Source organism: Mobula hypostoma, chromosome 11 (assembly GCF_963921235.1).
Source record: "Mobula hypostoma chromosome 11, sMobHyp1.1, whole genome shotgun sequence".
Lineage (NCBI taxonomy): Eukaryota > Metazoa > Chordata > Chondrichthyes > Myliobatiformes > Myliobatidae > Mobula > Mobula hypostoma.
In genome coordinates, this window is record NC_086107.1 from 20,229,517 (window position 1) to 20,252,560 (window position 23,044).

A 23,044-nucleotide genomic window follows, 5' to 3' on the forward strand; every position below is an offset into this window, starting at 1 on the left:
TATACAGCACAGAACAGAACCTTTGGCCATCAAGACTCTAGACTAATCCTGTGCCTTCTCATGCTCCCCAGTCTTTACATCTTGACACCAATTCCCCTGCATTCATCAACATTAGGGGCAATTTACAGCAATCCAAATATCTTATGCTGTTCCTTTCCACATCTTGTGGTGCTTTGGGTGGCAAATTTGCTGTTTCTTTAGCATTTTTGTTTGTTTTTTATGAGGCTAAGTTGCTAGCTTAACGCTCAACCCGGCATGGATGGAAAACGTGCAAGGATCCAGCCAGATTCAAACCCAGGACCATTCACTTTGAAGTCTAGTGCGGATGCCACTACACCACTGAACAGCTATTCCAAATATTAAACAGATGGAATAAAATTAGTATATTCACCTTCATTGTACATTCAGCCTGAGACTCATTCCACTGAGATGCAACACAGAGCGTCATAGGAAGTCATTCCTGCCTGTGGCCATCAAACTTTACAACTCCTCCCTTGGAGGGTCAGACACCTGAGCCAATAGGCTGGTCCTGGACTTATTTCCTGGCACCATTTACATATTATTATTGAACTATTTATGGTTTTATTACTGTTTATTATTTATGGTGCAACTGTAATGAAAACCAATCTCCCCCAGGATCAATAAAGTATGACTATGACTTCATTGCAGGAGAAAATAAAATCTCCAATAACTGCTAAAAATATGAAAAAAATTCCCCAGAAAACTGTAGAACTGCTATTGTTGTCACAAGAATCAGAATCAGGTTTAATATCATTGACGTGTCCTTGGATACTTCCAATTAATTCTCCTCGAGACTTTGCAGGAGTCCAATTAAGTATCCTTAGACTTTTGTCTCTTAACAGAATGGTTACTTGGAAGCTTGTTAAGAGTCTGAGGTTTTAATTAGCTGAGTACAGATTCCTTTGTGTCCTCGAGTGTATTTATAGGGGCAGTACTAACCCCCTCAGAACTGGGTGGTCCTGATCCTTGCCTAATGATATTCTAGCTGAGTTATCCAAGAGCTTGTGAGTTCTACTATTTTGTTCTCTTTTTGCTAACAAAATTCCTAGCTTTGTGTTACCCTTCCAAGTCTCTGTGTGATCCTGAGCCTGGGTCTGAAGGTGCAGTGTGACATTCTTGTCCTAATGCTACTGTACGTCTGACCAGATGATAGAAGGTGAAAGAGATTTTTGGATGGATGGGCGGAGGGATCTTTGACAATGCTAACGCCCTGCATAGATGTTTCTGATAAATATCCCTATTGTGTGTAAGAGAGACCCAAATGATCCTCTCTGCAGTTCTCACAATCCTTTGTGGGGATTTGTGGTCAGGTGCCTTGCAATTCCTGTCGTGATGCTGCTGGTCAGGACACCTTCGATAGTGCTCATGTGAACGTTGGTTAGGATAGGGAATGAGGGTTTCCTCACGCCTCAATCTCCTCAAAAGATAGAGGCAATTTTGTGCTTTCTTGACTAAAGAGGTGGTGTGGAGTGACCAGTTGAGATTGTACATTAGGTGCACTCCCAGAAACTTGGTGCTTTTAACACTCTCCAAGGACGAGCCATGTATGTGCAGTGAAGAATAGTCAGACTGCACTTTCTTAAGGTCTACAACCAGCCCTTTGGTCTTGACAATGTTGAGACTCAAAATGTTGTGCTTGCACCATTCTACCAGCCTCCGGCCTCCTCTCTGTATGTTGTCTCGTCATTGTTGATGAGCTGTAGTGTTATCAGCAAACTTGATGATTCGGTTTGAACTGGATCTAGCAATGGAGTGGGAACAGTGGGCTGAGCATGCAGCCCCGGGGAGTGCTGGTGCTCAGTGTGACGGAGCTAGGGATGTTTCTGCCAACGTGGACTGACGGTGGCCTTTCTGTCAAGAAGTCCAGGATCCAGTTACAGGGAAAGGTGTTGTGACCCAATGAGAAATTTTACCCATCATTGTCTGCAGGATGTTTGTGATTCAGACAAGTGGGATTAATTTAGATAGGCATCACAGTGGGCATTGATGAAGAACAAAAAGGACAAATTCTGCTCTGCACAATTCCCTGATTCTATGAATTTCTAATGAAGAATATTTTATTATTTACAAATGCTTTTTGTGTCTCAAACATTGGAGTTTGGTGCATCAATCACCAATGCCTTTGAATGGAATATCCTACAAAAAGTAATGGATATGGTCTAGTCCATCACGGGTAAAGCCCCCCCATCACTGAGTACAAATACACAAAGCATTTTCGCAGGACAGCAGCATCCATCAAAAAACCCCACCACCCACCTCATGCTCTCTTCTCACTGAAGAAGGTACAGGAGCCTCAGCACTCATACCAACAGGTAGAGGAACAGTTATTATTCATCAACCTTAAGGCTCTTGAATCAAAGTGGTGACTTCACACAACTTCACTTGCTCAATCATTGAAATGTTTCCACAACCACTTTCAAGGACTTTTCATCTTGTGCTCTTGATATTTATTGTTTATTTATTTATTATTATTCTTTCTTTTTTTGTATTTGTGGAGTTTGTTGTCTTTTGTACACTGGTTGACCACCCAAGTTGGTGCAATCTTTCATTGACTTTATTATGGATTTATTGTGTATGCCCACAAGGAAATGAAGCTTTTGGCTGTATATGGTGACACAGATGCACTTTGATAAAAAATCTATTTCAAACTTTCATGACCAACTCACACTTAAAGATCATCACCCAGTTTAACACCAGATGGCACTGTGTTACTGACCGATATTGCCTATTATTCTATTCTAGCCACATCACTAAAGTAGACCATTTGGTTTTTATCACATTGTTGGCTGTGAGAGATACTGTGTGCAACCGTCTGAAATATTTTTCAAATTACAACAGACGGTATGCTTCAAAATTCCTTCACTAAATACTTGCAACATTGGTAATAGTTACCAAGCTATGATAGTTTTCTGAAGAATGTCTGAAGAAGTCCAGACAAAATCAGACAGATTCATTCTAGCCTGTGATTAAATTTGAATTAGCTACTGCTTCTTTGTTGCCTTTTTGCCGATGGCATTCTCTCCAATTTGAAATAAAATAAGAAGATTTCAACTTGTATTTTGATGAAATTCTGTTTGGACAACAATTCATGAATCGAGTGAAAATTGTTATTTTCTAATAAGAATAATCATCTGAGATTTTTAAAAAAACTTTCTTCGGAGCCTGTGGAGATTTGGTATGACATCTAAAACTTCGACAAACTTCTATAGATATGTATTGGAGAGTATATTGGCTGGTTACATCATGCCCTGGTATGAAAACACCTTTGCGACTGAACACAATACCCTACAAAAGGTAATGGATTTGGCCCAGTATATCACAGGTAAAGCCCTCCTAACCCCTGAGCACATCCACATGAGATACTATCGTAGGGTAGCAGCATCCATCATCAGAGATCCCCACCACCCAGACCATGCTCTTTTCATGCTGTGCCATCAGGTAGAAGGTACAAGAATCTCAGGACTCACACCACCAGGTTCAAGAACAGTTACTACCCCTCAACCAACAGGCTCTTGAACAAAAGGGGGTACTACGGTGACTTGCCCATCCATTGAGATGTTACCACAACCAATGATCTCACTTAAAGGACTCTTTATCTCATTATCTCTTTATTTATTGCTATTTATTTATATTTGCATTTACACAGTTTGTCGTCTTCTGCTCTCTGGTTGATCTAGCATTGATCCTGTTATAGCAACACACATAAAAGTTGCTGGTGAATGCAGCAGGCCAGGCAGCATCTATTGGAAGAGATACAGTCAACGTTTTGGGCCGAGACTCTTCGTCAGGACTAATTGAAAGAAGAGCTAGTAAGAGATTTTGTTACTAGCTCTTCTTTCAGTTAGTCCTGATGAAGGGTCTCGGCCCAAAATGTCAACTGTACCTCTTCCAGTAGATGCTGCCTGGCCTGCTGCGTTCACCAACAACTTTTATGTGTGTTGCTTGAAATTCCAGCATCTGCAGATTTCCTCGTGTTTGCGTTGATCCTGTTATAGTTGCTATTCTATAGATTTGCTGAGTATGGCTGTAGGAGAACGAATCTCAGGGTTGTATGTGGTGACATATATGTACTCTGATAATTAAACTTGCTTTGGCTTTAATTTGATACCATTTTGAATGTACAGAATGGAACATTGTTCAATGTAATATGGTACAAAGAGGAAGAAATGTGCAACTGCAAATAAAAAGCTGAAATTTTTTTGGAAATGTTGCTAGGCTGTTAAGGAGAAAACATTTTTATTGTTCAGGGGTTTGTAACGCAAATTCTACTTAAGTTAAACACAGCAATCATAGTGACTCCCTATTGGTCAAAAAGGCGTACAAATATGCAGCAATAATTTTCAGATATAAGTGAGGAGAGGTATAAAATTATTCATGAACTAATTTCACAATTTAAAAAATCCTTAAATGATCAACGAACCCACGATTACTATTTAATTTACAGGAAATAAAAGAACATTCAGTTTACCAGCCTGTGAGAATTCTCCAATGTAAACCTGCTTCATGAAATCATTGTTACCGGGCACCAGTCACCTCACAGCTCCATCAGCTCCAGTTCAATCGTGACCATGGGCGCTGTCTATGTGGAGTTTGCATATTCTACCCGTAACTGTGTGGGCTTCCACACCACACCCCCCCACCCCTCCACCCCCACACCTGCAACATGCCTCAGTTGTTTGAGTTCCACCCTACAACTCAAACATAGCCTCCGGTTTAATTGGCCGGTGAAAATTATTTCTGGCATATGTAGGTGGCAAAATGAATCAAAGCAGAATGGTTGAAAATAAGAGAGCAGGTTAGAGGGATGTAAAGAGAGGGAATGGGATTAAGTAGAGACTTGCTCTGCTGTGGGCTGGCACAGATCCATTGGGCTGAATGGCCTTTATCAATCCTGTAGTGAGAATGTAATCACTGTTGCCTCACTGCTGTCACAAAATGAAAAGGTTACCCCAAAGTATTCACTAGGATTTTGTGGGTTGCTTTCTTTTAGCTTAGAGAATCAGAATCAGGTTTATTATCACCAGTTTGTGGCATGAAATTTGTTAACTTAGCAGCAGCAGTTCAATGCAATACATAATCTAGCAGAGAAAAAATAAATAAAATAAAAATAATAATAAATAAACAAGTAAATCAATTACTTCGAATAGATTTAAAAAACGTACACGAATAGTGTTTTTTAAAAATTGAGGTAGTGTCCAAGGGTTCGATGTCCATTTAGAAGTCGGTGGCAGAGGGGAAGAAGTTGTTCCTGAATCGCTGAGTGTGTGCCTTCAGGCTTCTGTACCTCCTACCTGATGGTAACAGTGAGAAAAGGGCGTGCCCTGGGTGCTGGAGGTCCTTAACAATGCATGCTGCCTTTCTGAGACATGGCTCTCTGAAGGTGAATGTGGGTAACCTTTAGTAACACATTACTAATGCAACACTCCAATTAATGATGAGTCAATTTAACTGTGAAGGAGACATATCAATGGACAAGAAAAAAGAGCCTGCCCGTAAATGATCAATGGTGTTTGCATTTTGTTTTCTCAGAGTGGGAATTTTTCACAAGCTGAATTCTAATATACACTATCAAAACAGGAAAAAAAAATTCATGAAAACTATGCTCAGAACGTTGCTGTCATTAATTGCATTTAAGTAATTGATAGCTCTTTAATAATTATCAGAGGTCTACAAATAGTTGTTCGTTCATCATAGTTGACAAGGATTAATTGAAAAGCAAATACATTTAACAGATGCATTTTTTTGATGAAACATACACTTTACGTCTCTGAAAACACTGACCTCAGACATCTGCTGCCTTGCAGCTATACCCACTCATGGGAAAGGCTTTGGGAGTAAACCCTGAGGGGGAAAATCCAGAGCGGGAGTCCCTCAGGGAGTCCTAAATTGAGTTCAATGCTGACTGGCAACTCCCGTGATGTTGCCGGTGCCGAACTGCATTGGACTCTGCCGCTCCTTTGGGTTCATCAGTGGCACAGAGATGGGGATCCTGCTGCGGGGGCAACATCTTGCTCTCCATATCATACTCCTTAAGCTTGTCTTCTGGCTTGCATATCATGTAGACCACTGGAACACACTATCCATGGTCAACCCTGACCAATATATAGTTTGCATAGGTGGTTTGCTCACCCACATTATTAGCCAGCGTTTAACAGTTTGCTGATTATAAAGACACAGATAAAGACAGTCTGTTAAAAAGATTAACTGTGTTATCATAGTTTCTAAGCTTTGCATCACCTTATCTTTGTTACAGGTATGGATAAACTGGACATAACAAAATAACAAACATCTTCTTCAATAACAGAGATTCTGCAGATGTTAGAAATCCAGAGTAACACATAAAATGCTGAAGAAACTCAGCAGGCCAGGCAGCATCTATGGAAATAAATAAACACTCGATGTTTCAGGCTGAGACCATTCTTCAGGACTGGAAAGGAAGGGGAAAGACAACAGAACACAAAGGTGGGAGCAGGGGAAGGAGGACACCCTATATGACTCCCTTGTCCATTCATCCTTCCCCACTGATCTCCCGCCTGGCAATTACCCAAGCGGAACAAGTTACACACCTGCCCTGACACTTCCTCCCACACTACCATTCAGGAACCCAAACAGTCCTTCCAGGTGAGGCGACACTTCACCTTTTGGGGTCATTGACTGTATCCAGTGCTCCCGGTGTGGCCTCCTTTATATTGGTGTGATCTGACATAGATTGGAGACCTCTTCATTGAGCACCTATGCTCCGTCCACCAGAAAAAGCAAGATCTCTCAGTGGACACCCGTTTTAATTTCCCATTCTGACATGTCAGTCCATGGCCTGCTCCACTGCTGCAATGAGGCCACACTCAGGTTGAAGGAGCAACACCTTATTTTCTGTCTGGGAAGCCTCCAACCTGATGGCTTGAACATTGATTTCTCGAACTTCCGGTAATGGTTCCCACCCACCACCATTCACTATTCCCATTACCCCCTCTCACCTTATCTCCTTACATGGCCATCACCTGCCTCTGGTGCTCTCCCCCCTTCCTTTTCCTCCATGGCCTTCTGTCCTCTCCTATCAGATTCCCCCTTCTCTAGCCCTTTATCTCTTTCGCTAGTTGACTTCCCAGCTCTTTACTTCCCCCCTCCCCCTCCCAGTTTCACCTATGACCTACTTCTTCGTATTTCTTCCTCCCCTCCCCCCACCATCTTACTCTGACTTCTCAAGTTTTTTCTCCAGTCTGGATGAAGGTTCTTGGCCCGAAAAACCGACTATTTCCTCTTTTCCATAGATGCTGCCTGGCCTGCTGAGTTTCTCCAGCATTTTGTGTGTGTGTTGCTTGGATTTCCAGCATCTGCAGATTCTTCTCTTGTTTGCAAGTTGAGTTTGGATCTTTTTGCACCTCACACATCCATGTTAATAATCCAATGTCTGTCAAATCAATTCAACATTAGTACTCATGAAAGTCCTGTCTCTTGCTTATTCCCTAGGAAATCAATCTTGTTTGATGGGTTGGGGTGGGGGTGGGGTGGAGAATAAGGGAGGTTCATAAAAACATCCCTGCAGCAGTGTGATTGAGAGCTTGGTTCCTGTTTCCTATTCCTGGATAAGGTTTGTTATGTCTCAATGAGCCATTATCAGTTAATTAGACATACATTCCTGCGCTTGCATTCAACACGACCACCAGCTCTAATCATATTAAACTTAATTAACTATTAGTAATTAAGTTTCGATGGAAATTTGATTAAAGTTAGGTTTGAATAGTTGGCCTGTAACCTTATTCTAGTCTGCCAGTGGACTTCAGCTCAGAGGACAGGCTCCATTCATTTGGAGCCTGTCACTTCTAATAACACCAGACTCTATCAGAGCTCTTGGCAGGGTTTCAGCTGATTAATAGGATCCCATGTGAGCCATTTATTTCTCTCTGTCATAGGTGATTTAATATTTAATAAACTACTAGTGACAATATACAGCTAACTCATTATAATACTTTCCAGGTTAGTGGAAACTTGTGTTCCATGTTTTGCAAGGTTTTCTAAAATAAATTAGCATCTTGTTTTATGAATAATCTGCTTGGCATGCTTATTAATCCGAATGGACCTTTTGACATGTATTCTTGACTTTTCGCTTTAGCTCTTTTGCACTGTTCTAGGTATTAGAGCTCCTGTGACAAGAGCCTTTATTTTGGTTTCTATTAACAAATGTAAGGGTATATTCATCCTGTAATCAAGCCCTTGAATGAATCTCTTTGGCTTCAGTGGTAGTAGACTCGAAAGCCTTAAAATACAAAGGTAACAAATCATACCAGTCCTTTCTACAAAATGTATACAATTAGTGGCCACTTTATTAGGTACATCTGTACACCTGCTTGTTAATGCAAATATATAATTAGCCAATCAAATAGCAGCAACTCAATACATAAAAGCTTGCAGACATGGTCAAGAGGTTTACCGTTGTACAGATCAAACATCAGAATAGAGAAGAAATGTGATCTACACAAACAACAGGAATTCTGCAGATGCTGGAAATTCAAGCATCAGACATCAAAGTTGCTGCTGAACGCAGCAGGCCAGGCAGCATCTCTAGGAAGAGGTACAGTTGACGTTTCAGGCCGAGACCCTTCGTCAGGACTAACTGAAGGAAGAGTTAGTAAGAGATTTGAAAGTGGGAGGGGGAGGGGGAGATCCAAAATGATAGGAGAAGACAGGAGGGGGAGGGATGGAGCCAAGAGCTGGACAGGTGATTGGCAAAAGTGATACGAGAGGATCATGGGACAGGAGGTCCGGGAAGAAAGACAAGGAGGGGGGAACCCAAAGGATGGGCAAGGGGTATAGTCAGAGGGACAGAGGGAGAAAAAGGAGAGTGAGAGAAAGAATGTGTGTATAAAAATAAATAACAGATGGGGTACGAGGGGGAGGTGGGGCATTAGCGGAAGTTAGAGAAGTCGATATCCATGCCAACAGGTTGGAGGCTACCCAGATGGAATATAAGGTGTTGTTCCTCCAACCTGAGTGTAGCTTCATCTTTACAGTAGAGGAGGCCGTGGATAGACATATCAGAATGGGAATGGGATGTGGAATTAAAATGTGTGGCCACTGGGAGATCCTGCTTTCTCTGGCGGACAGAGCGTATATGTTCAGCAAAGCAGTCTCCCAGTCTGTGTCAGGTCTCGCCAATATATAGAAGGCCACATCGGGAGCACTGGACGCAGTATATCACCCCAGCCGACTCACAGGTGAAGTGTCGCCTCACCTGGGAGGACTGTTTGGGGCACTGAATGGTGGTAAGGGAGGAAGTGTAAGGGCATGTGTAGCACTTGTTCCGCTTAGAAGGATAAGTGCCAGGAGGGAGATCAGTGGGGAGGGATGGGGAGGACGAATGGACAAGGGAGTCGTGTAGGGAGCGATCCCTGCAGAAAGCAGAGAGAATGGGGGAGGGAAAGAGGTGCATAGTGGTGAGATCCCGTTGGAGGTGGCGGAAGTTACGGAGAATAATATGTTGGATCCGGAGGCTGGTGGGGTGGTAGGTGAGGACCAGGGGAACCCTATTCCTAGTGGGGTGGCGGGAGGATGGAGTGAGAGCAGATGTATGTGAAATGGGGGAGATGCGTTTGAGAAGAGTTGATTGTGGAGGAAGGGAAGACCCTTTCTTTAAAAAAGGAAGACATCTCCCTCGTCCTAGAATGAAAAGCCTCATCCTGAGAGCAGATGCGGTGGAGATGGAGGAATTGCGAGAAGGGGATAGCATTTTTGCAAGAGACAGGGTGAGAAGAGGAATAGTCCAGATAGCTGTGAGAGTCAGTAGGCTTATAGTAGACATCAGTGGATAAGCTGTCTCCAGAGACAGAGACAGAAAGATCTAGAAAGGGGAGGGAGGTGTCAGAAATGGACCAGGTAAACTTGAGGGCAGGGTGAAAGTTGGTGGCAAAGTTAATAAAGTCAACGAGCTCAGCATGCGTGCAGGAAGCAGCACCAATGCAGTCGTCGATGTAGCGAAGGAAAAGTGGGGGACAGATACCAGAATAGGCACGGAACATAGATTGTTCCACAAAGCCAACAAAAAGGCAGGCATAGCTAGGACCCATACGGGTGCCCATGGCTACACCTTTAGTTTGGAGGAAGTGGGAGGAGCCAAAGGAGAAATTATTAAGAGTAAGGACTAATTCCGCTAGACAGCGCAGAGTGGTGGTAGAGGGGAACTGATTAGGTCTGGAATCCAAAAAGAAGCGGAGAGCTTTGAGACCTTCCTGATGGGGGATGGAAGTATATAGGGACTGGACATCCATGGTGAAAATAAAGCCGTGGGGGCCAGGGAACTTAAAATCATCGAAAAGTTTAAGAGTGTGAGAAGTGTCACGAACATAGGTAGGAAGGGATTGAACAAGGGGGGATAAAACCATGTCGAGGTATGCAGAAACGAGTTCGGTGGGGCAGGAGCAAGCTGAGACAATAGGTGATCTCGTGACTTTGACTGAAGAATGATTGTTGTTGCCTGATGGGGTGGTTTGAGTATCTCAGAAATTGCTGATCAGCTAGGATTTTCACACACAACAGTCTCCAGAGTTTACAGAGAAAGGTGCGAGAAACAAAATAACATCCAGAGAGTGGACAAAAATGAGAGAGGTCAGAGGAGAATGGCCAGACTGGTTCAGGCTGACAATAATCCAATAACCATGTGTTACAACATTGATGTGCCGAAGAGCATCTCTGAATGCACAACAAGTTGAACCTTGAAGTGGATGGGTTCCAGCAGCAGGAGAACACACCAGATTCCCACTCTGTACCTAATAAAATGTCGAATGAGTGTATATCGAGCAACAAATAAAAAAGGCAGTAAATCCAATATCAGTGGATAGGGAATCTATATTAACATTCCAAATTGATGACCTTTATTTAAGTACTTAAAAGGATGTTGATCATTATGTAATTGGCAGGTACCGTCTGTCTTAAGGGTTATTTTCGGAATGCAATCGAATTTACTCATATAGTATTTAAGGCTCCACTACTCCAGACAGAAACTTCGAGTGAAATCTTTGTTTAATGAATACAACAGAGCATTAGGAGGAAAGGCAGCTGCCACAAAAAAAGTTGCATGAGTACACTAGTTACATACATCAAAGTTGCTGGTGAACGCAGCAGGCCAAGCAGCATCTATAGGAAGAGGCGCAGTCGACGTTTCAGGCCGAGACCCTTCGTCAGGACCTGACGAAGGGTCTCGGCCTGAAACGTTGACTGCGCCTCTTCCTATAGATGCTGCTTGGCCTGCTGCGTTCACCAGCAACTTTGATGTATGTTGCTTGAATTTCCAGCATCTGCAGAATTCCTGTTGTTTGAGTACACTAGTTGTCTCTTTTATATCTATTTGGAGATTCTACACAGTCTACTTGCATTCCTGACAACAAACCATTGGTTGCTTTTATACGGTATTGTGAAGCATCCAAAAGATAGCTGTCAGACAAAAGTTAACTCAAATTCACACAGGTAAATTTTAAGACTAGTCATAGAATCACAGATAACATAGCACAGAAGCAAGCACTTCAGCCTGACTGGTCCGTGCTGATCAAGGTGCCAATCTAAACTAGTCCCATGTGACTGTGTTTGGCCCCTATCTCTATAAACCTTTCCTATCCATATACTTATTCAAATGTCTTTAAAATTTGTTATTGTACTTGCCTCAAATACTTCCTCTGGCAGTTCATTCTAACAAACACCATCCTTGACATGAGCAAGTTGCCCTTTTGGTTCCCTTAAATCTTTCTCCTCTCACTTTCACTTCTCACTCTCACTTCTACCCTATATATACCGTGACACTGTAATTTCTTCTGGGATCGATAGAGTATCTATCTAGCTATACACATTATATTCTGCCTGGGTTGCCTCCAACTTGATGGCATGATTATCAATTTCTTCTTCTGGTTAAAAAACATGTTTCCCTCCCTTCTTCTATTCCCAACTCTGGTCTCTTACCTCTTCTCACCTGCCTATCATTTGCCCCTTGGTCCCCTCCTCCTTCCCTTTCTCCTATGGTCCACTCTCCTCTCCAATCAGATTCTTTCCTCTCCAGCCCTTTACCTTTCCGATCCACCTGACTTCACCTATCACCTTCTCGCTATCCTCTTTCCCCTCCCTCTCATCTTTTTATCCTTGCGCTTTCCCCCTTCCTTTCCAGTCCTGAAGAAGGGTCTCAGCATCCAACGTTCGCTGTTTATTCATTTCCATGGATACTGCCTGACCTGCTGAGTTCCTCCAGCATTTTTGTGTGTTGCTTTGGATTTCCAGCATCTGAAGAATTTCTCATCTTTATGTTATGTCTTTTATGTTTTGGTTCTCTTGTTCTGAGAGAAAAAAAACTGTTTGCATTCATGCTATCTTTGCTAGTCATGATTTTATACACTTCTATAAGGTCACTCCTCAACTTCCTGTGTTCCAGGTAATCAAGTCCTAGCCTGCTCAACCACTCCCTACAACTCAGGCCGTTGAGTCTTGGCAATATTCTCGTAAACCTATTGGCTCAAAGCTTGATCAAAAAGGAAGGTATTCAAGAAATCCTAAAGTTGGGAGAAAGAGAAGTGAAGTCAAGGTTCCTGCATCCATTCTGTGCCTGCGTGCTTAACACCTTTTCAACTTGGGTCTCCGCTTCGTGAAGTGCCCTGTATTAAAGTGTCAAGCTGAGCCCTTGAATTGTTTGGGTACAGAAATATTTGGAAGATAGGATTAATACAGATGGGCACAATGGCCAGTGTGGTCACAATAGGCTAAATGGCCTGCTTCCATGCTGTATGACCCCATGACTCTAAACACAGTCTGTCCTTTCAACCATTTCTTTCCCACCATCAAGGCACCACATAATCCTTTCAGCTGAACCAGTAAGGCAGCTGTTCTTCCTCAGATTTCATGTACTACATGCAGTGTTCAAGATGCGATCTCCTGTACACTAGAGAAACAAAAACAGATTGGCTAATTGCTTTGCAGAGTATTTCCATTCATTCTCAAAGATGATTACAAGCTTTCAATTGCCCCTCACCGCACTGACCACTTCCTAATTCCTTTTTTTTTGCAACAAAGCTGGATGTCAGCTTGAAGAAAAGCACCTCAACTCCTTTCTAGGTAGGTTGAGTCCCTTTTCTGAATATATTGAATTTAACAATTTCATGTAATCAATCATCTCTTGATTTTTCTCTCCACAGGTTATATCTGTGTCTTTTATTTTTTGTCCCCTAACTTCATTTTTCTAAGTAGTGTTAACTTGGCAACATTAGTATGCACCCTATCACAGGAATTCCTACTGGTCTCTCCATCATCCCCCCACCCCCGAAACCTTACAGACACCTTGACTCATTTTTCTCAGACTGGATATCTTCCAACATTGTCTCTTTTTGCTGTTAATTATTAGTTCATTTTAGAACATAGAACATCGAACATAGAATAGTACAGCACAGTACAGGCCCTTCGGCCCACAATGTTGTGCTGACCCTCAAACCCTGCCTCCCATATAACCCCCCACCTTAAATTCCTCCATATACTTGTCTAGTAGTCTCTTAAACTTCACTAGTGTATCTGCCTCCACCACTGACTCAGGCAGTGCATTCCACGCACCAACCACTCTCTGAGTAAAAAACCTTCCTCTAATATCCCCCTTGAACTTTCCCACCCCTTACCTTAAAGCCATGTCCTCTTGTATTGAGCAAAGGTGCCCTGGGGAAGAGGCGCTGGCTATCCACTCTATCTATTCCTCTTATTATCTTGTACACCTTATCATGTCTCCTCTCATCCTCCTTCTCTCCAAAGAGTAAAGCCCTAGCTCCCTTAATCTCTGATTATAATGCATACTTTCTAAACCAGGTAGCATCCTGGTAAATCTCCTCTGTACCCTTTCCAATGCTTCCACATCCTTCCTATAGTGAGGTGACCAGAACTGGACACAGTACTCCAAGTGTGGCCTAACCAGAGTTTTATAGTGCTGCATCATTACATCGCGACTCTTAAACTCTGTCCCTCGACTTATGAAAGCTAACACCCCATAAGCTTTCTTAACTACCCTATCCACCTGTGAGGCAACTTTCAGGGATCTGTGGACATGTACCCCCAGATCCCTCTGCTCCTCCACACTACCAAGTATCCTGCCATTTACTTTGTACTCTGCCTTGGAGTTTGTCCTTCCAAAGTGTACTACTTTTATTATTTGATGATAGGCTCCAACACTTAGGATTGTTCCTCACCATTTACCTATGTGAGTCCAGCAAATTTCTCTTTTAGTATGTGGGAATAATGCATTTACAGATGTCTCCTAACAGCAAAATACTACATATATTTCATTAACCTGAAACACAATCAATATATTTACTTGCACTTTCCTGTTTGTTCCAATATCCTCTGAAACCATGGCATTTGTCTCAGGATCTTAATAACGGAATCACCTTTTGCCTTCAGCCTTATCAATTTTAGAGCATCACTAAATTTCCAACATTTTTTAAATATTACATTGCTGTTTCTGTTTTCAAACCTATGATGTTCTTCATTTCTCCAATTACATTGAATTGCTATGACCTGTGGGTTCCTCCTTGTTACAAAAACAATAGCTCTTTGCACCAGGCCTATTTCGGCTTTTTTCTTAAAGATGTGCTGGGTGCGCCCGGCTACCGCTGTATTCTTCGCGGCCCAGAGGTTGGGGACCATTGAATTATAAGTCACTTGTAAATCAATAGAATCGTAACATTTTAAGTAACGTTTGGATATTAAACACACAGCGCATATTTTCCTCGTATGAACATATAAAATCATTGCAACATACCAATATCGCTGAATCAGAGGCCATTGTCCATTGTGTCGTCTCTGATCTGGGCCGACATTTACGTGCCGGGCGGCACCTAATCAATTAGCTTGTTTATTTCGGCTTTTTTCTTAAAGATGTGCTGGGTGAGTACTAGCTACCGCTGTACCGCTGCATTCTTTGCAGCCCGGAGGTTTGGGACCACTGTTATAATTGACTTGTCACTACATTCATGCGAGGAAAATATGCGCTGTGTGTTTAATATTAGATTCGTTGGATAAACACCTTTAGAAACAAAATTGAGTGTATTAGCCACTTACAAGTGACTTATAGTTGACTTATCACCTATATTCCGGTCGCGTTTAACACCCCACCCCCTAAACCGTATTAAACCGGTCCGTGGTGCAAAAAAGGTTGGGGACCCCTGATTTAAACTAGCTGGCTGGCTGCCAAGGAGCTATGCTATTGATGTCCTATGTGATGAGGCCAAACTCCCTGTAGACTTGCTTAAAGTTGTAATAGAATAAACATGATAATATAAGTACATATTTTAATATAACATTTGCTGCATATACCCAACTTGGTTTACAGATTAGACAAAATCACTAAACAAAGTATTACATACACCCTTGGAGGTCGACGGGGGTGAGGTGGGGGTACTACCTCCCTGAAATGAGGTTTTGCAGGGTGGGATGTCTGGTATAGCTCTCTCACCTAGCTTTAAGTAAAGTTTATCTTTTTCTTTGCTCTAGTACTTCATCTGGGTGCATCTCTAAAACCTGTATCATAATATTTTTTCTATAGTTGTAGTTAGTGTTTGACTTGACTCCCACTTTGAGTCGGAAGAACATGGACAATTTCTGAGTTAAGCCAGGATCAGGTTCACCAGGAAAACATTGGGGGAGATTAGAATAGTGTGGACATTTTCTCTCCAACCCCAATGGGTGTTGACCAGTGTTGTGTAATTAATATCTGAGTAATCATGTATTTTATATACATGAAGTGACCAACAACTCTGATAGAGGCAGATGCCAAGTTTTTAAGCTCACCAGTGGGAGGTGGTGCTTTAGCACTGCTGGCCCACCACCTCGAGGGAGTCTTGATCATAAACGGGCCGAAAACTGATGATCCCACTGGTTCTAGCATAGGACAGTTAACATCTTAGTCCACGTGTATTTTTAACTCTTTCTCTCTTATATATAGAAATGAGAGAAAGAGTTAAAAAATATATATATATATAGTTTGATTAAGCATTCTTGTTCGTTTAAATAACTCATTATGCGTTATAAACAAAAACATTATTTCCATTGAGCGAGTCCAAAGGCAGGCAGCCCGATTTGTCATAAATACCTAAGCGAGAGTTACTCAACTTTTAAATTCATTAAAGTGGAACTCTCTCCAAAACAGACGTGAAGCACACCGCCTGACCTGTTTTTACAAAATGTTAAATGGTCAGCTCGACATAGACTACCAATCCCACATCAGACCAAAACCTATTAGGAGCAGACGAGGGCACTCAATTCAATTTGAAATACATAGTCATAGTCATACTTTATTGATCCTGGGGGAAATTGGTTTTTGTTACAGTTGCACCATAAATAATAAATAGTAATAAAACCATAAATAGTTAAATAGTAATATATAATTTATGCCAGGAAATAAGTCCAGGACCAGCCTATTGGCTCAGGGTGTCTGACCCACCAAGGGAGGAGTTGTGAAGTTTGATGGCAGGAATGACTTCCTATGACGCTCTGTACTGCATCTCGGTGGAATGAGTCTCTGGCTGAATGTACTCCTGTGCCCAACCAGTACATTATGTAGTGGATGGGAGACATTGGCCAAGATGGCATGCAACTTGGACAGCATCCTCTTTTCAGACACCACCGTCAGAGAGTCCAGTTCCATCCCCACAACATCACTGGCCTTATGAGTGAGTTTGTTGATTCTGTTGGTGTCTGCTACCCTCAGCCTACTGCCCCAGCATACAACAGCAAACATGATGGCACTGGCCACCACAGACTCGTAGAACATCCTCAGCATCGTCCGGCAGATGTTAAGGGACCTCAGTCTCCTCAGGAAGTAGAGACGGCTCTGACCCTTCTTGTAGACAGCCTCAGTGTTCTTTGACCAGTCCAGTTTATTGTCAATTCGTATCCCCAGGTATTTGTAATCCTCCACTATGTCCACACTGACCCCCTGGATGGAAACAGGGGTCACCGGTACCTTAGCTCTCCTCAGGTCTACCACCAGCTCCTTAGTCTTTTTCCCATTAAGCTGCAGATAATTCTGTTCACACCATGTGACAAAGTTTCCTACGGTAGCCCTGTACTCAGCCTCATCTCCCTTGCTGATGCATCCAACTATGGCAGAGTCATCAGAAAACTTCTGAAGATGACAAGACTCTGTGCAGTAGTTGAAGTCCGAGGTGTAAATGGTGAAGAGAAAGGGAGACAAGACAGTCTCCTGTGGAGCCCCAGTGCTGCTGATCACTCTGTCGGACACACAGTGTTGCAAGCACACGTACTGTGGTCTGCCAGTCAGGTAATCAAGAATCCATGACACCAGGGAAGCATCCACCTGCATCGCTGTCAGCTTCTCCCCCAGCAGAGCAGGGCGGATGGTGTTGAACGCACTGGAGAAGTCAAAAAACATGACCCTCACAGTGCTCGCTGGCTTGTCCAGGTGGGCGTAGACACGGTTCAGCAGGTAGACGATGGCATCCTCAACTCCTAGTCGGGGCTGGTAGGAGAACTGGAGGGGATCTAAGTGTGGCCTGATACTAATACTAACTACCAAATCAGATGTGTACAGCAATTCATTTTTCCCCCACACAATTAAAGCATGGAATAATCTTCATCCTGCCATAGTCACACAACCAAACCCAATTAAATTTAAGGCAGCTTTTCTTCTTTAAAAATCCCCTTCTTGAATCCACCCTTCGCCACCTCCAGTTTAAATTCCATGCGGAATATTTTGGAGGATCAAGTACCAAAACTGTGAATGTGCCTACGTCATCACGCTACCACGTGATACGCGCGTCTCGCTTAAAGTAAACTTTAAGTCGGACTCTCGTGTCTTCTGTTGAATTAGTTTGGTGTTTAAAGTTACAAAACAGAACGTCCAGCTCGAAACTCCAGATTTCTTTTCACAGAAACAAAACGGACTGCACTTCAAACTTGCTCCACTGGATTTAAGAAAAACAAGTTTGTGGAAGGTGTTAAATAAACGCGTCCTTTAGCGGCATTTTCGCCGAGTAGTTGGAAGTGTTACATTCAGTCTTCAATATTAATGTAGATTTCGTGACTTGCGCTGAAACCGCGATCCGATTCCCCGGTATTCTCACTTGCTTGTCTTGTCAGGTTGTAAAGCAAGAACTTGCATATGATAACTGGAAACACACTTGGAAAGGTCATCGATCCGAAACATTAATTGCGTTTATTGTCTGACCAGCACTCTGTGTCCTGGGGACAGCTCATCTGTAACCCAATAAGCAACAGAAACGAATTTCCCTGTTCTAAAGGAACAAATAGGTGGCGAGGTCAAATAAACCATAATGAATGCAACGAGGAGCATTAAGATTGACATCATTTGTTAACTGCCATTGCAGCAAGCTGGAAATAATTTCTGTAGGCATTAGTAATAAAGTCACCAATAGCAATGATGCAAAAATATTAATGAGCAGATTGCTAAAGTGAGCTGTGAAAATGGAACAGGATGTGACGTTAGTAGGGCTGGAAGTGCTGGCCAATGGAAGGTGCCGCTGGACGTTTGATTGACAGCGCGGCAGCTGGGCAGTGGACGATGTGGAGGGCTGGTGTTGCTGTGTGGGTCGCGCTGACCGTGTCCCTCTTTCCCCGGAGTCGCTGCTCTGGGCTTCTGGCAGCGGGTGCCCGGAATCTGGATCGGACTGCAGTTACAGGTGAGCTTATAGTTGACTACACCTGGCAGGACTGGAGTCATTTCTAGGACGCTCTTCCGCTTTGGCTGGTAATGACTCTTTCCCCTAACAGCTGCGGGAATTTGTGATGCAGTTTAAATTCAACGCCAAAGTTAGTGAACGCCACGATGTAAACTTTAACACTAGTAAATTAATATAGACAGGTTGCAAACATTTTTTTCATCTTAATGAGTTTTGAACTTCTGGCATATCTTCTCCTTGACTTTTATTTAATAGGAAGGTGTCATTAATTTGGGGTGAAACATTGAACTGCATGTGAGGCGACCAGTTTTGAAGTGATGGAATAGGAAATTTTCACAGTACCAGATTGTTTCTGTTGTGTTTATGTTCGTATTGTCAGTGGTGGTGAAATTGGTCGAGCTGCACAAAGACACAGAAGCCGAATTGGGCCATTTGGCTCATTTAACGTCCACTATTCAACGGCTAATTTATTATCCCTCTCAATTCTGTCGCCTTCTCCCCGTAACCTTTGGCACCCTTAGTAATCAAGAACCTATCAATCTCAGCTTTAAATAAATAGTGTTGCCTCAAATAACTAATACCAGTACCTTAATTACTAGTTAACTAGTTCAGCACAACATGGTGAGAGGGCTTGTTCCTGTGCTATTCTAATCTATGTTTTAACATAAGTACAGCAGGTGATCACCTATCATAACGAGTGCCGAGGATTATAAAGGTAAATTTCAGATTTTACAACCTTGAGGCTCATTTGTGAAGTATTCCGAATGAAACGTACCTGTAACCTGTATTGTCTCCATGTCCCAGAAGTCTGTTCACTCATTTCCAGTTAATTTCTGATCTGTTTTGCACAGGTGCATGGGGATAACAAGCTAGTTTTTAAAATATTAGTCACTTAGTTGACTGAGAAAATAGTTAGTTGATTGAAAGTCATAACTGAAGTGTTTTTGAATCTTAATTAGAAGATAATGGGCTGAAGATCTACTCACAACTTGAATTCTGATTACTAGACTGATGGTGCCAGTGTCCCAGTTTCCCCCTCCCCCTCACCTACCACCTGCTAGCTTCTACTCTTTCTGCCTCCTCTCACCTTCTTATTCTGACATTTTTCCCCTTCCTTTCCAGACCTACTGTTGGGTCTTGGCCCAAAACATCGACTGCTTATTCCTCTCCATAGATACTGCCTGATCTGCTGAATTCCTTCAGCATTTGAGACTTGTTCTGGATTTCCAGCGTTCTTTCAGTTCGTCCTGACGAAGGGTCTCGGCCCAAAACGTCAACTGTACCTCTTCCTGTAGATGCTGCCTAGCCTGCTGCGTTCAGCAGTATTTTTTATGTGGGTTGCTTGAATTTCCAGCATCTGTAGATTTCCTCGTGTTTGCATCTGTAGAATCCCTTGTGTTTAAAAATAAAATTACCAGCTGTGAAACAGGCACTCATATTTAAAAAAAACTAAGTAAATCCAACTTGATCCTTTGCATTGTGAACATGAAAGAGGCGAAACAGTTTAAAGTTTGCTATAAGAGCCCCACAGAGCTGCATTCAATGAGTTGGGCTAGACTGCTTAAATTTTGGGAGTGTTGCTTGACCTCTTGATTCTTGTAGAAGTGCCATTAATAAGCCCATTGTTCCTGTAACAACAACTGCAGATAGTCAATACCACTGTCGCATTCAGTTTTATGAATGTAATACCCTTCAACCAATGCATTCAGCAATAACAACTTCCATCTAGGCAGCTTCTTGGAATGTGGCAGTGTCGTTGTTTCACACAACCATAAGTTGCCACGTGCAGTAAAGGAAACAGTGCACATGCCCAGAAGTAAGGAGGCAAATTTTTAAGCAGGTTTTCAAAGGAGGACAAGGGTGAAAAGTTTAATGGATGTAATTTTATAGCTTAGTCTCTTGGGTGCTGAAGAAACATCTGCCAGTGATGAAGCAGTTGAAATTTGAGGATGAGCATAGTAGATGGCTTGTAGAGTTACCAGGCTGGAGGAGCAAAGCCAGTTACGGATTTTACATTAATTATAGGAATTTTGAAATTCAGGAGTACCTTATTCAGGAGAAGCCCATGTGGAATATCCAGCATGAGACAGGATGAAAGTGAAAGTTGAAGGGAGTTACGTATCAGTCCTTGGGACAGACCAAGGACAAAGTGAAAGCTCAAAGCTGAGTATGGGTGACCCTCTGGCTCAGGGGGTCCCACCTGGGGTCTGTTGTTTAATGATATTGGTTCATGGCATAAAAAAGGGTGAGAACCCCTGGCTTCTGGCTCAATGTCTTGAATCCACGTTAATTTGCTTCAAGTATTAAAATCATACCCAAGTTTGGTTTTTAGTGTTCACACTTGAGTAGAAATGTTTAAACAAGTGCATTTTCAAGGGTATTTCCTTGCAGTGTACTTCTGTCCATTTTGTTCTTATTAAGACTGAGGAGTTGAATTATTGCTGTATTTTTCAAATACTGTACAAAATACCTGAATTTCTTATGTAGCAGTCAGGGTTCAATGATACTCTTTCGCTACCTTTTCTAACTTAGTCGGTTGATGGTGTAGTGGCATCAGCACTGGACTTTGAGGCAAATGGTGCCAGGTTTGAACCCGGCCAGTTCCATGTACTCTTTCCATTTGAGCTGTTTTGTAAAAAAAAAACAGAAACAAAAATGGGAAAGTTGTTGTCTGTTGCACCACGAGGCACGGAAAGGAACAACAACCTTTCTAACTGATGTTTGTAATGTGCAACATTTATTTAATTCTCAATGCTATCTCTTCCCCAAACATTAACAATCAGCTCATAACTTAGTGATGACAAATTTGGTTTCTTGAAAGAATTGCATGGCATTTCCTGCTGTTGGGAATGTGCAACATTTAGTTTTAAGCTGTTTATTTTAGTATACAATTAAACAGCATAAGTGTTTACAATTTTTGTTAATGATTTGTATTGTAGCTTAATGTAATGGGTGACAGGTGACACATATCGTTCATAATAGAAACTGTTCCACATAATTCATAAACACCATCATTGAGTTGTTGTTCACTTTGAGACAGTGATTGACATATTGACATCAGTGTAAGGCAACTGCCTTTGGTTTGTTTGTAGTTAAAATAAAGGGCTGTGGCTTTTGTTCGTGCACAAAAAGACGACACATGTTTTATTCACAAAATCCTATATTGGTGACCCTGACGTGATCAGACGATTCTGGAGTTACTCAAAAACATGTCGACTGATGAAGCCATTTTGAAGCTGCCAGGGTTTTGGGAGCAGTGCAGTACTGCGTGGTTTGCACAGACGGAAGCCCAGTTTTTGCTTTGAGAAATCTCTGTCAGCAATACCAAATTTTACTAAGCTGTAGCATTGCTAAGTCGTTCCATGCAGCCAGAGTGGTGAGTCTTCCATCTTGCAGACTTTTGGACTGTCTGAGCCTGAGCATGACAAACAGTTGCTCTCCTTGTCCGGCCTGGGTGATAGTGGGCCTTTAGAACTATTGGCCCACATGCTATCTCTCCTGGGCAATTACCATCCTTGTTTCATTTTTGAAGACCTCATTATACAACAAATGCCTGATCAAGTTCACGCAGCCCTTACTAATGTACCATGAAGGACTGTAGGGAGCTTGCTAAAATGGCTGATATAGTCCACACTCAACCAGGCAGAAATGCATCATTCTTCTTCCTTTCCCTCTCAATAAGTCCTGTCAGCAGAGCCTCCAGCAGACTTTTGCCTGCAGCTTCAAACAAGACAACACTGCGCACATGTTTTTACCAGGCATGCTTCGGCATAAATGCCAAGCAGTGCCAACTGCCATGCAGCTTTGATAGTGCCAGTGCTTTGGGACTTTGGAGGTCTGTGAACACTGAGGGTTCCAGCTGCCAGGTTATCTATTGTCATTACGGACACCCTTCCTGTGTGATATTGGCACTCAAATGAGTTTGCTGCTGGCATCATCCATTGATTATATGGTAGAGAGTGATGGATCTTCTCTGAAGGCTGCCAGTGGTAGCAGGATCTGGGCTTGTGAGACATGCCAGGTGATGCTGTGCTTTAGTGGATGACGCTAGACATGGGACTTTGTCTTGGCTAAAGTTGCTAGTCCTCTGTTCAGCGCAGACTTCTTGTGTGCCAAAGGACTGTGAGTAGATCTCAAGAACTGCCGGCTTGTGGATGCAAAGGACTTCGGGTTGTTACATTGTACCCCTAGTAAGTTTCTCTGTGATGACACACTCTAGTGCATGTACTCCCACATGTGAATTCACTTGCTGGGCAAATTCCCAAACCTCACCAAGCCCACATTTTCCACTACGGTCATAAAGAACGGGGTTGAACACCACATTTCCACAACTGGCTTACCAGTCCACGCCCATGCGT

General features: G+C 42.6%; 1 protein-coding gene across 2 annotated transcripts in view; it reads left to right on the plus strand.

Annotated features, from left to right (window-relative positions):
* The first annotated feature begins 978 nt into the window (after positions 1–978).
* LOC134354237 (transmembrane 7 superfamily member 3-like) overlaps positions 979–23,044 on the plus strand; it is a 78,825-nt gene continuing 56,759 nt past the window's right edge. Inside the window, exon 1 of one of the 2 annotated variants that reach the window (XM_063063141.1) lies at positions 979–1,025. Coding sequence is in view for 1 of the 2 variants with exons in the window: in XM_063063142.1 (XP_062919212.1) it covers positions 18,569–18,686 (118 nt within the window). In the remaining variant the exon portion in view is untranslated. Of the gene's footprint in view, positions 1,026–18,530; positions 18,687–23,044 lie in introns of those variants that run through there. The other variant, XM_063063142.1, reaches the window with a different exon arrangement.